At 39.7% G+C, this 18,946-nt stretch overlaps 1 protein-coding gene across 1 annotated transcript in view; it reads right to left on the reverse strand.

Moving 5' to 3' along the window:
- NAV3 (neuron navigator 3) overlaps nt 1-18,946 on the reverse strand; it is a 280,691-nt gene that overhangs the window by 123,748 nt on the left and 137,997 nt on the right. The window contains exons 8-9 of the mRNA XM_009327527.1: nt 13,944-14,979; nt 3,386-3,501 (exon numbers count right to left, since the gene is read on the reverse strand). Of these exons, the coding sequence (XP_009325802.1) occupies nt 3,386-3,501; nt 13,944-14,979 (1,152 nt within the window). The remainder of the gene's footprint in view (nt 1-3,385; nt 3,502-13,943; nt 14,980-18,946) is intronic.

The raw sequence follows: 18,946 nt of genomic DNA on the forward strand, positions 1-18,946 counted from the left end.
GTCCTTATTTAGGACTCCCAAATTTCTGTCTGGGATTTCCTGGACAGAAGTCTACACATCTGTGTGCCACATGCACAACGAGTCTACCGTATGCAGAATGCACTGAAACTACTGCACTGGTGACCCGTGCCTACAAATGGGACTCATTCAGCGTGAGTACGGGTATCGCTGGCACCGTGCACGCAGAGGGGATCCAAGGTGTGCAGGAAGCCTTACACCTATTGCGCATGTGCACCGTGGAAACATCTGGGACCGCTCTGGCTGAGCTGTGGAATATCCAGAGAAAAAAAACCCAAGAAGTAGGAAAAAAGTCTGAAGCACTGCAGATCACATCTGGAACAAATTCCCAGCAGAGATGGAGGAACAGTGAAGAAACCCAGATTTACAGTAGCTCTACCAAGAGGCAGAACTGGCTTTAGGCATAAGCCATGTGGGAAATTACCTAGGGCAGCAGATTTATGGGGACAAGCTATAAATAAAGAGGTTGTTCAGGTTACCAGGGCAGCACCTCTGGGTCCATGCCTACACCAGCCTCACCATCTCCATTGCCTTCTAGCGCCATCCTCCTCTCATGGCTGTGCAAGTAAAACCAAGCGATCACTTGCCCAGTAGTGGGCAGGAAACAAGCAGGTAACTGTCTCTCTTAGAAACAGGGAGGAAGATACAGCAGAGGAGAACTGGAAACTACCCCTACAGCTTCTCACTTTCTCTCTCTGCTTCCCCATCACTGGTGTTCAGACAGTGGCAAAGGGATGTGAACTGCCTCGCTGGGCACAGGTAACAGAGCCATGACCGTCCACCACTGGAGCAAGGAAACTAGCTTGGTTTTGGTATCCTGAATCACTCAGGGAGAATGGTGCCTGAACGACCACTACTAAATCTTTCTAAAGTTATTTTTTCCCCATCCACGTTTTGCTTATATCGTGCAGAAGCCTTGAATCAGCCATGCTTACAGCATTAGCTTAAGATTGATTGGCTGATTTTGCCCTGAAGTGGATTAGGAGCTCTGATATGATCTGCTCGGCTACTTATGGGAGCAGTAAACTTCAACCAAGAGACAATAACAAACACAAGTGTGTAAATATTCTGAAAGTAGAGAAACAGTTTATACAATGATATGGGCTAAGATATCTCTGTCCTGAGCATGTTAGCCTTAGTTGCAAATATTTGGCACTGTAAAAATAATAAAGACTAATGAAGCAGAAACACAATACAGGTGGGACAGCACTTTATGAACCCTCTCCTACAAGCTGTTTAGTGGTTTCCACAGATGCTCAGTCCCTTGCGTGATCTTTATTGACCCTTATTGCCTACCAATATATTGTGGTAGTGTGTTTGGCTACCAAGTTGCAAGAGAAGCTTGAGATAATATAAAGATGATGCCCATCCATAGCAGCAGTGGCAGATTTTAGGAAAATGATAATATCCAAATGAAAGAAACTCTGGATTCATCTCTTAACACCCTGGATGTAAGTGACCAGATCAAGGAAATAACCCTTGCTTATTTCCTTGTTACTACTAGTATAATCCCTTGATCATACCAGAATAAAGATGTTCCTAAGTAACAAAATTTAATTGTCCTTTCTCATGGCTAATCCATCATGGAATACTCCCCTGAACAGCCGTCACACGAGATTTTTTCCATGCAGGTTCACCAATGACAGAATCACCAATGACTTGGAGATAGTTCACCAACGCAGATTAATTACTTATTCAGCAAATGTAGTACTTGATCCATTCATTCTTTTTGCTGCTAACAGCCAATTATGGGTGACACACATCTGTGTTCCTCTGTATACAACAAACCATTGACCACATTTTCCCAGTGGTTCTGCTTTGCTGCTTGTTATGTCAGACAACTGCTAATGCCGGTGTCTGAATAATCAGATTAGAAACATCTCTGATGTCTAGTGCTCTTTATGCCATTTTATTCTTTTTGATGCTGTTCCATTTCTGTTCAGAACAGTAAAACGCCAGGAGACATGATATCCCGTTTGATCATTTCAGCAGGTACTGGATGGATATAATGTTTTTTTAGCATCTGTGGATAATTCCTTGAAACATCTTTTGATTTGTGTGTTTCAGTTATACTCTTTACACATGCAAGACCAATGAGTCTGATTTCTGGATTAATTAAAAATAATTTTTTACTTTAATTTTAATAGGCATGCATCACCTCTAGGGAACATTTCACCATGTTTCAGGATGACATATTTATCACAAAAGCTGGCTGTGGAAATAAGGGGTGTTGGACTCAGGAAACTTCCAAAGGGACTGAGACAAACCAGGACAAAACCTCAATTTCAGTATGAGTCAGCTAAATGCCAAGGCAGTCCCACAAAGCTTGGGCATCTGATTTCCCTTCTGGTGGAGAGATAATTTTAGACTGATGCGTCAAATGACTGCTCTAAAGTGAGTTATACTGTGTAAGAAGAACCACATGACTCATTATAAATTCATTTGAATGTTAAAAATTTGGAGTAAAAGGGCAAAACTACAGGTGAATCCAGTGGGACAGGATTTCACCTTTTATTCTCGTAAAAATGATAATAAGAATAAAGATGCTAATGAAAAAAACCCAAACCAACAACAACAAAAGACAAACCCCCAGCCCCCAATGAAACAGCTCTGGTGAAGCGTCCCTTTGAAAGTACTCCCACACAACCCTGCAGTGCAATTCAGTCCTGCTGAGAAAGTCAGCTGTGACACACTTTGCTTTTTGCATCCATAGGCAGAGTTATGGCCAGATCCTGGGCTGATGGAAATCAGCATGGCTCTGTTGACTTCAAAGGAGTTATTCCAATATGACCAAAAAAAAAAAAAACCCCTCACATTTGTAACCTAATAAGGATTTTACTCAGGGTTTACAAGGAATTCCAGAACACAACCTTTAGCAGCTTACCTCTAGCAGCAGCTTAAAAGTCAGGTACAATAGTAAGAACTTGTTCATTTTCTCATTTTCTGAATATAGACTGATTTATAAAAGCAATATATATCTTGTGTAATTTATGTCTCAATGCTGATGTTATGATTTAATTTGATGATCTTACATGCATCACAGCATCAAACATTCTGAAGTAGATTTTCCACCACTCCTCTTGGAGCACTCAGTATGACTCTAACAATAATGACTTGAAATCCTAGCTTGTGAAAGCCCCGTTTCTGCAAAAACTGATGAAGATGATATTTGAACAGAAGGAGGCAGTTCAGATAAGAGAACTGTGCATTTGAAGCACTAGCTATGCATGACCCAAATTTTCTGCATATTTAATACCACTCATGAATAGAGGTCAGAAGTATTATTTCAACCCATTGCAAAGCTCCTGGTAAGAAACAGATGTAAATAAAGAAGTTCACAGGCTTCTCCTGACTTATTGTTACTCACCAGATATCTCCTCTAGGCACTGTTTGGCAGTCTTACTGAATGACAAATCCATTTTAGTAGGACTGGTGCAGGAGTCAGCAAGTGGTAAAGAGGTACTGTCATTTTCTGAGAGAGTTCTGAAATCAAACAAGAAGATTGATTATTATTCTCTGTCATTCATGTACTAATGGAAACAAATGTTACTTGCAGCTCTGTCTAGAATCGTATATGGTGAAAATACCACGAATGTCACATTCTTACTGTGTTAGTTTGACTCCAGCTACACAAATTTGCAAACAACTAGGAACTCTCCCTGTCTCTCTCTTCAGGAACAACTCAGAGTTAATGCCGGGAAATTTGGAGCCATTTTGTTTCCTTGCTTTTTCTATCTGGTGTCAATCAGATAGAGGCAGAATCCATTTAAATTGGTTAAGTCACATCCCTGCACATATATAAGGGAAATGAAAACTTGTAATTGCTGAAATATTAAGTGAGAAAGGCCATGGGGGAAGAAGCTTATGCAAGGCTGGAATGGAAATCTGGCCCAGATATTTAAATCTATGTGCAGCTTCTTTTGATAATGCCCCTTATATAACTCTGGGGAAATGGAATAATAAAAGTTTTTCCATTAACTTGCTAACAGATAGCCCGTATTTTCTGTGATGGTATATTTCTGTGGATATCATTGATAAATTATAATGGGTACCCTTTGTTGAATACAGTTATTTGCTATTGCATAATGGTAAGTAGCAAGAAATACACAAGCACAGGGATTATAATACAAAATAGATCACACAATTATTGTCTCTTCTTAAGGAACAGCTGTACCATCTAGTTTACACAGGAACTGTTGAACCACGATGCCACTGAATAGCAACCTATACCACATTTCTATACAGTAAAAGTATATATCTAAAGATATACTAGCCACTTTTCAAAATAAAATGGAAAAAGTTCTTCACTTAGAGCTTAATTTCTTACAGCTTTCCTGACATGAATAGCACATTCAGTCTTTTGATTTCTTAAAAGACTAGTGGAATATTTATATCCTAATTTTAAAATGTTACATTTATAGCTCAATTCTCAAAATTCACCATAAAGTGTTTCCAATGACCAACTAAACTGTAAATACAAACATTTAACTGTGTGATGAATGTGTATTTTAGAAGTATAACTAATAAAAACAGTGACTTATCTCTCAAAATAATCTTATGGCAACTTATTTTATGAAATAACTTTCCAGTTAACATTTTCTTCAAAGTTACTTACTGAATGGATTTGTTCAGTAATTCATGACAGTAACTGAGGGAGCAGATATATCGGCACGTACAACAGCACAAGTACTGTCGTGGTGGAATCTCTTGATGAGAATCATTTAACTCTGGCTCTACTTACACAGAAATAAAAATGTAAACGATGTCTGATCTGATGCACTTTCTTATCAATTTCTTTACTTTTGGAATGCTGGAAATGGACAACTGCTCTATAAAAACCTATTTTTGATTCTCATCTACTATTTCTCTCTGTCACACGCTACTGGAAACACAAGCGCAGCACATGCTGCAAGGGTAACTATGTCCTACTGACCTTGAATGTAATTTTACATTTGGTGCTTGAGGACAGTGTCCTAAGTAATAAAAAGCCCACTCTATCCCTCTCCAATGAACACACACTGAAATTCCACAGTCCCACCTGCTTTCCCATATTGCTTCAAATCATCAAAATGAATGAGGGTTATGTCTGCTTTCACTGAAAGCCACTTTGGGAGGCCATGAATGCTCATGAGTACTCCTGTCTGGGTTTAGTGCTGAGACTTGGTGCTGGATCAGTCCAGGGCAAACTATCAGCCCAAAAACACATCTCAGAAAAAGGCACTTATAATAACGGTAAAGGTAATTGAAGTGGTCTGCATCCTTTTTGTTAAACCCAAATCATGGAGCTGCCAGGGCTGGAGCCAGAGCGAGGCTGGAGTTCATTAAGAGGAACACTAGAAAAGAGTAGATTGCTTTTGGTCTTTTAGGAAGAGCACCCAGCTAGGTGCATGCAGTTCAAGTATTCCCAGCATTCTCCACAAAATGTGTATGGAGTTTATATCAGTCCAGTTTTGCCTGTTCTCCTTCTGACCCTATGGCATTGCATTCCTGATTGTACAACTGTTCAACCATCAACCACTGCATCAACCCAGAAGGGTGATGCAAACCCTTCCCTGAGTGACCAAGAGCCTTATGTGTAAGCTATCTTCTAAGAGAGGACAGAAAGGATCCATTCTTGTTTATTTGGACACCTATCATCAGAAAAGGATTAAGTGGTCTGGACCCCCACCAGACACCGGTACCCAGCATTTGCACTGATTCTTCATCTAGTGAATGGGGATAGGTAAACGCAGAACTCCAGTGATCTGGATTGCCCTCTGGCAGTGACTATCGCCCGTACAGTCAATAGAGATGAATACATAACTCACTATTAACTGTATGGGAACACAGATGCTTATGTTGAAAGGACTGGGTCTCCCTACAAGAGTACAAACAAGTAATGAGTGATTTACAGTAGCTAAGTAAACTTTAGTACGATGAGTGAATCTGTTTACTTAAAATAACAATGAATACAAGTTTTCACTTGTTCACAACTTTGCTTGCCCAGGTCACATCACACCTTCTAGAGATATACCAAATACCAATTAAAATACGTTTCCATTATTCAGTGTTTTGTTGGCTTTTTTTCCATTTTCAAAAACCTGATGCAGCTATAACCAGGAAAAGAAGCTGAAAAACACTGTGAGAAGAGATACTTCCAAAGATTTCCATTCCAAATTTTAGAATCTGATCGGTGGGGTTAATTGCAGCACAAAATCCAGTTTCTGGGACATAAGATGGCATTAGAATCTAAGACTTAAAGTAAAAATATTGAATAACAAATATCATATAACGCTAATAATTTAAAAATGTTTGACTTAATTTGTAGAAAGAAAACCATGGAAACACAAACCAAATGTAAATATGATGTGGTTTTCTTAAATTTATAGGCTGCCTGAAATAACAGATCTAAGAAGCATGAAATGTCCCTTTTATCTTACTTGAAACTTGAAAGTGTAAATATAATGTAAAATAAATGTGATTTGCTATCAAAACAAATAACAAAGAAACTGCTGTACTGACTTCATTCAGCATTTTTATGTTTAATTTGGTAAAAACATCAATGATTCTCATTATCTGAGGCAACAACAGAAATCCCACAGAGGACTAGGGATTTTGCAGCAGTTAAAGTTCTGCTTACTTGAGAAAACTGGTTATTTATTGTGGCAGTGATGGGCCAAAAGGCACCTGCCCAGCCCTTGGGCACCCATGATGGAGGTACCCCAAGGATGAACCTGGGGATGGGGCTCCCATCAATAGCTCTTCTCCCACCAGGTCTCCACTGGGTTGCCAGCTGCCACAGCAGCCTTTTGGTGCATGATGGCCAAGGCCCTGATTTTTTCTGGAGCTGAGCTTAGCCCAGATGGGCTGAGAATGGTCTAGTGGTGAAAGATTTCTAAGCAAAACCCATGTAGAAGCCCCAGCTCTTGGGGAGTAAGGAGGTCCAGGTATAGACTGGGTGCCTAAAACTTCAAGTTGCTCTGCTCTAGGCCTGTCACAGGGTGTGATACATTAGAAAAAGCATGTAGATGCCTCTTTGCTTAGCTCAGCCATTCTGGTTCAAAAAAAAAAAAAAAAAAGGAAGGTGAAATAATGAGATTTGCCTTCCCCTATGCTTCTGGCTTTTACTTCTTTCTCTGGGCCATATTAATCCCATGAATGACTCAAGTGATCTCTGCAGGACTGCAGCACAGATTAAGCTCCAGGCAACCAAACAGCAAATTAAAAGATCTCATTAACCTTACATATTGGCTTTAATGAATGGCCCTCTATCCTCTACCTATTCACAGCCCACTGCCTTAAAAAAAAAAAATTAAATCCTTGCATCTCTCTTGACATCAAGGAAAGTGAAAATAATTTCAGTTTAGTCAAAGCAACCCCGTTGACATTTCTTCCAGTGCTGTGCATCTGCAACATAGGTTAATTTAGGCAACTGTCATGAAAACAGGACAATCTGTTTTCTATTTTAATCATGGCAATCAGAGAATATATTTATACCCAACCCACTGAGGTATATGCTACCTATTTGTAAGAGCATCAAACTTGCTTAATGGGACAAATCCTGCTCTCAATCACACCTGCACAAGCTCATTCAGTTTGATTAAAATGAGCCTGTACAGGAGTAATTAAGAACAGAATTTGGAACACTGCTTAATAAGCTGTCTGAAACGCAGTCAGTCATTTCCCGTCTCTAACGAAATAGCCAACCTTTGATAAACACAGATAACATCAAAGATCTGTTTGGTTTTTACTCGACATTCCAAAAGATATCAGATTAATATGCTGGGGTTTTTTTTTTCCAACAACTCTCTGAGGTGCAGCTGTCTTGAATGTGTATCACTGTCAGTGTAACAGACTGGCAGGACCACATCTGGAATATGAGCAGTTTGATCACCCATGTTCAAGACATGTGAGTTAAATTGGGAACAGCTGCAGGGAAGGGCTACTAGGATGCTCATGGGGAAGAAGAAACCCTTCTGAAAGGAAAGAAAAGAGACAATTTGGTTTAGCCTTGTAAAAGAGAAGGAAGGGGGTGGGATTATTCCCTCACATATTTAAAAAGAGCGAGCAAAAAGAGGGAAAACAACTTTTTAAGTAAAAGGACAGTATTAACAAAGTGGATGCAGTGTTTTAATGTGGGTTGTAAACAATTTCTAACAATGAGATGAGTGAGTTTCTGGAGGAACCTTCCCATTGGAGTATTGGGGATTAACTAGTTTAAAATAAAGTTTAGTTGATTTATGAAAGGGTTAATATGGTTGCCAGTGACAGAAAACTGGACAGAATAGCCTTTTTGGTCCTTTATCCTACATTTTACTGATTATTTAGTCAAAGGAATAAGGCCACACTTGTCTGCATGACAATTTAAGAGAATAACATCAGATCATAAACAGCAAGCAACTGAATTATCAAGCTACTGTTTTAACTCAGTATTAATCAAGTATGTCTTTATAATGATTTCTTCGCTTATTATCTTCCTTCCCATCTCTTAAGCCAACACCTCTACACTGGAAACTTTTCTTGCACAATTACTTAAAAATCAAGTATGAGAAAATGGGAGGATTTTTCTAAACACTGTGTTTTTGTTACAAGTAAAACTGGTGGGTGGCAATGTTTAACGCTACCTACGATTGCAAAATTTTGGTGGTGACTGTTGTTTTATTTTCACAACAGTAATGTAAATAATGGAAATCAATAAAGCACTGCAGTGTAACCTTGAATCATCACATTTTTAAAGAAGAGTTGCAGTATGTTTAGCAGCACAATCTATTATTAACAAACACAATTAACTCATAGAATGTCTTTTACTGAAAACTTCATTTTAACTCCACAATCAGTGACCAGTAGTACCTTCTAGTCATTAAAACTGGACATAAATATGGCTTCACAAACCCTGCAGATGCTGTGCTTGCAGGATGCCTAAAGAGTAGTTTATTTTTTCCCCTAAGCCAGTATAAAAACATCCTGAACAGGCAGCTGGAATTGAATTTCACCGTGCCTCCAGAGGTGCAACCAGATTATATCCTCCTTCCCATCTGTCACAGCTCTGCACTTCCCATGCACCCTTGAAGCTATGCTCTAGTAATAGAACTGTTTCAATTACCATATAGGAAAGGAGATAGGAAGAAGATTTTAGTACCTGGTAACATGTTTAGTTATTACACTGATATTTCCTTTCTCTGCCTCTATCTAGTGAACACTTTAGTCCTCACAGAATCATAAAGTAATTTAGATCAGAAAGATGTTCTAAATGCCATCTGATCCAATGACCTGCTGAAAGCAGGTCTGGTTACATTAAGTTGCTCAGGGCCTCATCTGGTTGAGTCTTGAACAGGTCCCAGGACAGAGCTTCTACAACCTCTCTGGGCAGCCTGCTCCAGTGTTTTACCACCCTGAAGGTAAAAATATTTTTTCTAACTTTCAATCAGCATCTCCCCTGCTGTAACTTGCATCTTTTACCTCTCATCCTATCACCCTGCATTCCAGAGAAGAGTCTGGCTCCATCTTCTCTATACCAATCTACTGGGTAGCTGAAATTACCAGTTTCTTATTCTTCAGGGACAAAAGGAGTGCCAAACTGGTTTTTGTAGTCCAGCATTGACACTGAAAGAGTATCTCTGCAAGGTCTCAATTCAGACAGTGCTGAAACTTCTTCCAGATGTCGCTATCATTAAACTACAAACTTAGCTGAAGAACTGAAATCTAAGCGATGCACAACATAGAAGTGCAGCTCAGGATGATGACCGGTCAGCTAATTCTCTGCAGCAGTTTCTATACTTTCAGCATTTCAGGCAATAAGCAATTCCTGAGCACCACAGCCCCTGGAATTTGGGCACTTCAGATTCTATATGCCAGCCATGGAAAAGAGACCCACTAAGCTCCTACAGCGGTTACTGGAGGAGTCAATAAAATAAAACTAAACTGCAGTACATGTGTCCAGTTACAACTCAGCGTTCTCCTATTGAAATATTCCTTTAGTGTTTGAGCAAATCCACAGCAAATGTTAATTGCCAACACATCACATACTGCATGTAGGGTTATGATGATTTACATCAGCTTAGGATTTGCCCCATGGAGTGAGGTGACATTTGTGTTACTCCTGGGACTATTAGTTATGTTTCCCATTTTATGGAAATAATGCAAACTTACACAATTTGGCTCACAAAAGCTAAAACAATGATTGCATACAACAGACTCTTCTCTGTGCAAGAAAATGTTTGGAATTACAGGTTATATTACACTTTTGAGCAATGCGTAGGAAAGCTAAAAACTCCAAATACTGCGCAATTAAGCTGTTATTCTGTTGCTAAGATTTTAGGAGAAAGATTCAGACTTCTTTTTTTTTTCATTAATGCCTCTTTTTCCTGTTTTCACTGTAACCCAGTAGGCACTGAACTTCTCCATCTGAAATTTAAGTACCACTAGGAAGATAACTAAATTCTATGGCCAATTTCAATACGAGTCTAAGGGACTCCGGCAGATGGCACAATTTCCATCTTCCTCCAATTCTGTCTATGTAGAAGACAGAATGGCTGGCTTTGGCTGGGGTGGAGTTACTTTTCTTCATAGTGGCTAGTATGGGGCTAGGTTTTGGATTTGGGCTGAAAACAGTGTTGATAATACAGGGATGTTTTGGTTACTGCTGAGCAGTGCTTACACAGCGTCAAGGCCTTTTCTGCTTCTCTCCCCACCCCACCAGCGAGCAGGCTGGGGGTGCACAAGAAGTTGGGAGGGGACACAGCCAGGACAGCTGACCCCAACTGACCAAAGGGATAGTCCATACCATATGATGTCATGCTCAGCATATAAAGCTGGGGGAAGAAGAAGGAAAGGGAGCAATGTTCGGAGTTATGGCATTTTGTCTTCCAAAGTAACCGTTCTGCGTGATGGAGCCCTGCTTTCCTGGAGATGGCTGAACACCTGCCTGCCCATGGGAAGTAGTGAATGAATTCCTTGTTTTTCTTTGCTGGCATGCACGGCTTTTGCTTTACCTATTAAACTGTCTTTATCTCAACTCATGAGTTTTCTCATTTTTACTCTTCCAATTCTCTCCCCCATCCTACTGCAGGGGGAGTGAGCGAGCGGCTGCGTGGTGCTCAGTTGCCAGCTGGGGTTAAACCACGACAGGAATGTGTAATTTAAAGTAGTGGCTGGTATACTTTAAACAATTATACAGTCTCTCACACCTTCCTCTTAGTTGTTTTTCTTGCTGTATCTCTCTTATCAAGCTTTCTGGCAAGTAAATTACATTTACTTCAGCCTTTCTTATATCAGTTGGACCCTGCAGTCAACTTCAGAGGGGACACAGAAGGGGCTGTAAATAACACATTCACAATCGCATTTGAAAATAAATAATCACTTGCTGAGGAGGATGGAAGAATTTAAGTTATACCCATTTAGATTATCTCAAATGCAACTCTGACTGTTGCTGCTAATCTTTGAAGAGAAGTAATAATCCCATATGAATTTCCATGCCATGGTGTTTAAGAGGCATAAAAATACAATGTGATATCAGATAGAACAAAGCACCAAGAGTGCAAAGCTGAATAGTGCGATGTATCATTTCAGAACCTCCTAGTGAAACAGTATTTTCTATCTACTGTCCATTAATAAAAATACACAACTCCTTGAAAACATGAGTGTTGATAACTGTTACAGCATTGCAAAATACATGCCAGCCTCAAAGCAACTCTTTGGAATACTTTCTTTTACTCAAAAATCTACAGTAATATCCTTTTGGGTAATAATCAAACATTGCAGAATACAAGATATCTGCAGGTATCAGCAATAAACCAGAAAAAGCAGTAGCTTACCTATCCTTGTGTTAACAGCCTAAACTCATCACAGTAGTATATTGCAGTATATTGCAGCATTCTGCAGGATTCTGGATAAAATGCACTGTAATATTACTAAATTATATTGCAACTTTTTACAAGGACTGCAGCACAAATGTACAGAGCCTAGATATTCCTTCTAGCTGTAAGAAACTTAGTCTGAACGGTAACTATTGTTTATTAACTCATTGATCTATACAGCTGTCCTAGCAGCTAACAAGTGCACCTGAAAATTCTGTGTATAAATTGTGGTGACTGCTCAGAAAACAGTTATGTTTAAGAGCAAGAAAGTGTAAATACACTACCCCAGCTTCATGCACATTTCTACTTGCCATACATCCACAAAAATAAATATGCTGACTTTGGAAATGTGGATATTTTATCCTTGGTTATGTTTATATTCTTCTATGAAATCATTGTGTACTATTACAAAGCCCTTGAGAATTGTAAGAAATGTAGTTACTGTGTATTTTTGGGTCAGATTCTGCTCTCAGTTACAGAGATACACATTGAAGTAACCTCATCAAAGTCAGTCTATTACTCTGGGTTTATGGCATTCTGAGATCAGACCTTGGCTCTGAGAATTTTATTTTCATGCGAGATTTAACTTCAAATACAGTCTCCTTTGCTGTTTGTTTGAAGCAAACAGATGATTATTAATACCAAATTTTACTGGAAGATGCATGTTTCTATTGCCCTTTAAAATTCAAAATACAGTTTGCTTCATGATGAAGCTTAAAAGAATGATAAGATATCTCTATCATGCAATGAAATTGCATCAATATGTGGTAAAATTGCCATTACATAGCACATGCATCTGAAGGCAAAGCATAGCTTGTGTTTCCCTCCCTTTGTATATGCACCCTAACACATATGTAGGCCATCCTATGTACCATGCTGCAAATCGTCTGTATCACTGAGGTTATTCCATATAGTTATAAAGAAACATGCATATTAAGCACATTTAGTGATACATTTAATTGAAACTCAAGAGGCTACCCACTGCATATTAGAATAAATGTAACCTATATTACACTTTTTTCCTCTCCCATATGATTTTCTGAACTGCTTTTGTTCAGAATTAACTTAAATAGTTTATCACTCATGCAGATTGGTTTTGAAGCTATGTTTAGTTGTGTGTAATGATATATATACTCCCTCAGAGCCTACTTCAGCACCTCTTTAATCTTTAGCCAAGATTATCTACAGTACTACTCACTAACAAAAACTGCCAGTATATTTTGCTTAATAATGTATTTGTCATTTTATCAGATGTTAAATTTACCCACAACTGAAGCTAAAGCCCTCCAACAGCTGACATCTGAAATCATTACTCAAACCAGCCTGCCAGTCTTTCTACACTTACTCTGTCTTCTGAGCTGTACGACGACGAAATCTCTCAGCTTCTCTCCAGTTGCTCTATCATATACAAAATAAATTCAGAGAAAGGTTGATACATTTAACTGTTCATTCCTTTATTCCAGAGCCTTGGCCATCAGAAGAGTTTGTATCACCTGTAAAACTTAACTGCCTCCGTGGAGTTAATCTATACCTAGTTCACGTATAAAACTAAACAGGGAAAGGGCCCGCAAACAGCAACCTTTTCTCTCTGCCCAAAACGTTGTATATGGTTTTTCCTCTAATATCCTACTAGTACTGTTACATACTCTGAAAACGTCAGCAGTTTATTTTAGGATTTTTTAAGAGAACAGTGTATTTTAAGCAAATATTATTGAATATCAGCAAATAAATGTTGAGGTTCTTAAATTGCAAACAACAATATTCGCACTAGAAACCTGACTCAGCCGTGACCTTTCAAAAGCAGCACAGGGAATATATCATGTGATTTGTATTTCTAATCAAAACATCCTGAATTTTAAATGGCAAACATTTGCAGTGGATTGCTTTTGTACAAGGTAGAGACTCAGAGTTCTTGGAAGAAATTATTCATACAGTAATATTAATTAAAAAATAATATTAGGAAAACGTGCATGATGCTGTGACAGAAACTGGGAGATAAGAAACATAACAGTGTGATCCACCATTGCTCTATCCGTTTTAGCTCTCTTTCCTAAATGGTAACACAAACCCAGTTTCCCCCCGTGACCTTACCTATAAATGAAAGGAGCTACTGTGGCAGTATTGGGGTGGCTGTATTGCTGTTGCTGAGGAAGCTGGACGACACCATTTCCCGTGCCTTGGCCGCTGCTTGCAGCCATCGAGGCCGACAGAGCCGCAGAGGACCCTGGGGTGAGAGCTGCGCTTGGTTCTTTCCCTTCAGAAGAAGCAAGACCAGAGGAAGGAGAAGCCTTCTCGCTAAGCTGAGATTTTGCTGTTGATTGGGACTGGTTTCCTTTTGTAGTCCTCAGTTTGTCAGCCTCCTTACTTCCCATGCCTGCGGAAGAAGCGCTCTGCTTGGCTGTTGGCACCTTCGATCCAGGTTTCGGGATCCCGCTAGAAGACGGTATTAAACTTTCCTTCTTGGCTGCTGTCGTCTTGCTTCCCTTTGGGATTAAGCTTGCAATTTTTGAGCTCTTCTTTGTAGATGTTTCAGTGACCTGGTCCTTCTCTTCCTTGACTGTTTTCTCAGTGCAAACTTTGTTTTTGTCCCTGTTCTTTTCCTCTTTGTCCTTTGGCTGTAGCAAAGACTTTTTATTGCTGAGATTTTTGCTTCCAGCTTTCGGGGGGGTTAACTTCGGTGATACTTTGGGACTGCTACTTGTGGAGCCGCCGCTGTTCACCCCACCGCTTAAGACATCCATTTCACCACACTCTGAAAAGGTATCATCCTCTCTCCCACTGTCACTGGGTCCTGAGCTCAGCGACAAAGGAGGTCTCAGAGCAGTCCTAGCATTAACCAGCTTGAATTTTTCCAGCATAGATTTTTGTCCAGATGAAGGAGGCTTCACGCCTTCAGAAGGGGGTGGCTTGAGCCTGTCTGAAGATGGAGTAGGGGAGGTTGCAGGACTAGGCTGTTTCACGGACAGCATGGTAGAGGTCGCGCTGTGTTTGACATTCATGGATTTGCTGCGCCAAGGCTTGCTGGCACTTGGAGAGGGTATGGCAGAGACCTGCTGCTGCCCGGTGCTGGTGGGATGCTGCACATTTCCATTCATGCCTGCAGATGGGTGAGGGCCTTTTGGTGAATCTGCTTAAAAAACAGAAAGAACCATAACGGCACAATTATTCTCCCATCTCCTGCTTGAAGGTGATACCATACTCCTCTGGCATCTAAAACAGTTACGTGATTTATAATAAACATAATTTACATGTGCATGGAACATGAAGGATGCTAATCGAAAATGCCTTTTTTTCCCCCCACCATCACAGTGTTGTGCAATACTTCTACGAGCTCAAGAGAGCCTTGGAAACACCTTCCTTGTAACTATTTCATTATACAAATTAAACCTTCCAATTTAAAGCTTTTATCTTTAATAAGTCATACAGAAATTCTTCCAATCACTTGTTAATAATAAAACACTGAGACATGGAAGAAAACAGAATGCTACAATATTGGAAAAAAAACAAAACCAGAGAAAGATGGTTTTGATGTTTAGTGAAAGCAAAATTTGTGCTAGAAAGCTGAGGTTTTGGGTGGGCGGAGGAGGACTGAGTAATACTGAAATTAAATGGATACAATCAATATTCATAAAAGCAAAAAATGGCAGGTCACTATACTTTCTTGTTTTTAAGTACAGTTAAGAACCTTTAGTAGCTGACTTCAGGAACTTATCCCAGTGCACTTTCATAGGTGGGAAAAAATATGTATCAACAATTTCACCAGTGTCAGTACCTGAAAGTTACAGTGATATACCATCTACATGGGTACAGCAACAATAGTTGTTTTGGGCCTGAAGCTCAGGTAGGTACAGAAGGCTTGTTTACGTGGCTCTGGTACCTTCACTACATTTACATCGTTCAGGAAATTCAGCGAATCTTCAGAATGAATAAGAAGACGACTCCTTCTGCAATAATCAAACTATGCTAATTGGCAACAATGATTTTAAAAAAAGTCATCTAGCCTTATTAAGCAAAACAGACCGATGCACGAAAGGGGTAAGCTCTTCTGTATGAAGCTCGGATTTCCAAGATATATCTGAGAATCTAAACACTATTACTCTGGAGCACCAGAGAAATGAAGTGGTAATGGCAATCAAATATGTGGTAGATAGCTATTTCAGCAGATGACATATTTTTTCTCAGGGTATCCATCTTGTCTTGCCATTCAGTCTTGGGACTGCCAGTGAATTAAGCGTACGCCTGCTTATAGTATATCAAATTCAGCACTACAAGAAAGCCTATGAAACATGCAATGTGAATATAGTTCATGGAATGGCAAAAAAAGAGTGCTTGATGTGTTACATACACACATGACTCCAAAGCCATGCCTTGGGACCGCTCTGTCCGATTAATATAGTAGGTGAGAACACTGAAGACATTTGCCCTTTCAGCACAGAGTCTGAAGTTATGCATCATTTTAATTTTTGCAGTCTCAGCCCTAAGGCCCTAGTATGGATAAGACTACCCACCTGGAAGTCTGAAGGCCACTAATACACATAGGAAAGGGAGGATTTTGAGCATCCTGAAAGGGAAGCTGTTTTTTCTTTAACAAAAAGAGAATGCAAACATAGCAAAATCTACTTCTCTAAACAGCACGTAAGAAGTTGTAGTTTAAAAATAAAAAAAAAATCTGAACAAAAGTAACATGACAGAAATGTAACAGATTTACTTGCTTAACACTATTAACAACTGTACCGTGGCAGGCCAATCACCTCCACCTTCGATAGATGCTGTATAATTCCATCTGCCCAGAGTTTTTCATGTGCTCCTCAGCCTGATATGGAAACCTCACAGTGCTAAATGAGCTCAGTCCACCTTCACAGAAGATTTCAAGCACCTCTGCTCCATCCAGTTACTAGGCAAGAAGACGTTAACTGGTAAGGGTTGCCTCAGAGCATTTTTTGGGACAGGTGAGGTTATGGCTTATTCCCCAGCTCCGGGTAGCACTATGCACATGGAGCAGCTTTGGTGGGTGGCTGCAGAGCTGATTCCTCCCTCACGACCAAGGCAGGAATTGTGGCTGGGCCCCTGCTATTTTCTGGTGAGCCTCAGATCCTGGAAGAGAGCCTGGGGCCAACAACAGCTGTTGGAAATTAATGCAGCCCTCAGGCTTTCTTAATTTATACCATGGATCAGCCCCGTGGCTGATAGCCCAGGACTGGGTGTACACAAGGACCTTCTTGCACACGTCTTGCCTTGCACTAAGCTTGCCTTAATTACACAGGAGGATTGGGGTCTTTAGCTATCCCAATAGTTTTACAGAACAATTCACCGTAAGAATATGCAAAGCTGATGCAGAATACATGTAACAATCTGTGAACAGCAGGATGTCACTACACTCTGTTGTACTAATTCTGTTACATTTGGTAAATGTACCAAATGCACCATACATGGTAAATACCATATTTACCTGTATGGCTTCAGGTTATTAGTTTTACTTCAAAAAGAAAAAAAAAAAACCCAACATCCGATTAAAAAGAAGAATGTATGCCTTACCATATTTCCTGTTATATAATATTAAACTCATTGGGGGACAAAATTGTAAAAAGAAGAGTATTTACCATTTCATCAGCAGCTTGTTCTGCTACATATATAGCAAAAAAACACGGGTTCCTGGAACCACTGGTACTTATTTGATCCCTACATCACAAACCATAAACAGCATCAAAAAAGTTACAGAGAACTTTAATTTGCCTTTAATCTTCAATTTAAAGTCTATCCTTGATGTTTCCGCAAGGAACGTGGACGGCATGCTCTTAAGAAATATTGAAAGTCTGTCTGTATGTTTAAAGATGTGGAATAAAAAGATTTATTTCCCCCCCAGCCCAAATGTATTACTTGAAGCTTCACATCATTCATTGCTTTCTACACGTTCAATTGGGACTTAGCTTTAGCTGTTCATTATATGAAATCTGTCCCCACCTTGTGGTGATTTTGATACAGAGTGAACCCAACCTATGACAAGGATTTCATATTTCTATAAACTAAATTTTACAAGAAGACAGGCTTCTGTTTAGGGCCCAATCCCCTTACTGCTGAAATGCATAATCAGCTTGTGGCGAAAACAATTTTGCATTCTGCTTGACAGCTTTGTGCTTCAGGGCTCAGCCCAACCTGCGTTGGGAAAGGAGAACAGCAATACCCCCAGGCATTCAGTGCAAAAAGGGAAATTTCTACCAGAACCCAGCAAATACGTGACAACCGAATGGACATTTTCAAGTCCACTTTTCATAGGCTGTTGCACAAATAAAGGACACGTGTGGGGTTAAACTTGGGTCCAGTATATAATCAAATTCCTCTATCTTCTCGTCTGTGACCTTTGCGGTGTTCTGTGCCGTTGGAGAAGACAGGACCTTTGTGACAACAGCTCCCCCACTGCAGTATAGTTAGGTACTGATAATCTAAATATTCTGCAACAGACAGGTGCCCAGATTAGGGTATCCAATTTTAGTCACTCACAATAAAAAAGGTTAGTAGAAAATGGAAGAGCTGCAAGGGATTGCTATAAGGATGTTTCGAGGAATGGGAGGTCTATCTGGTGAGATTAAAAAAATTCAGCTTGTTCAACTGTCCCGTTCCAGATGTCCATGCGAAAGTAGCTACTCCTTATCAGCACAGGAGGAGACCACCACCAGGGACAACTGGCAAAATACTGGCACCAGAAGAAATGTAAACAAATTAGCTCTAGATGTACGTACTGGCCACAGATGAACAACGATTTGCATCATCAGACAGTGGAGTTCCAGGACAGAGTTTCTCAGAGTTGGTATGGGCAAAATAACCAAATACTGTTGAAGCCGAGTTTGGACAATACACAAACACCATTTTATATTATTAAATTATATTTGAAAGCAGGCAATTAAACTCCAAGACGTAGAGGCCCTTATCCGTGCTCAGGTACAGTGTTTCTAAGCTCTAAAGTGTAAAATTTTTTTTTTAAATTTGACTTGAATTAGAACATTATTTCTTTGCTGGGCTCAAAGCACCCTGGGTATCCACCTTATTGGCAATGTGAATAGAATCATAGAATCATAGAATCATAGAATCATAGAATC

The sequence above is a fragment of the Pygoscelis adeliae genome, unplaced genomic scaffold, assembly GCF_000699105.1.
Source record: "Pygoscelis adeliae isolate BGI_AS28 unplaced genomic scaffold, ASM69910v1 Scaffold113, whole genome shotgun sequence".
NCBI classification, from domain to species: domain Eukaryota; kingdom Metazoa; phylum Chordata; class Aves; order Sphenisciformes; family Spheniscidae; genus Pygoscelis; species Pygoscelis adeliae.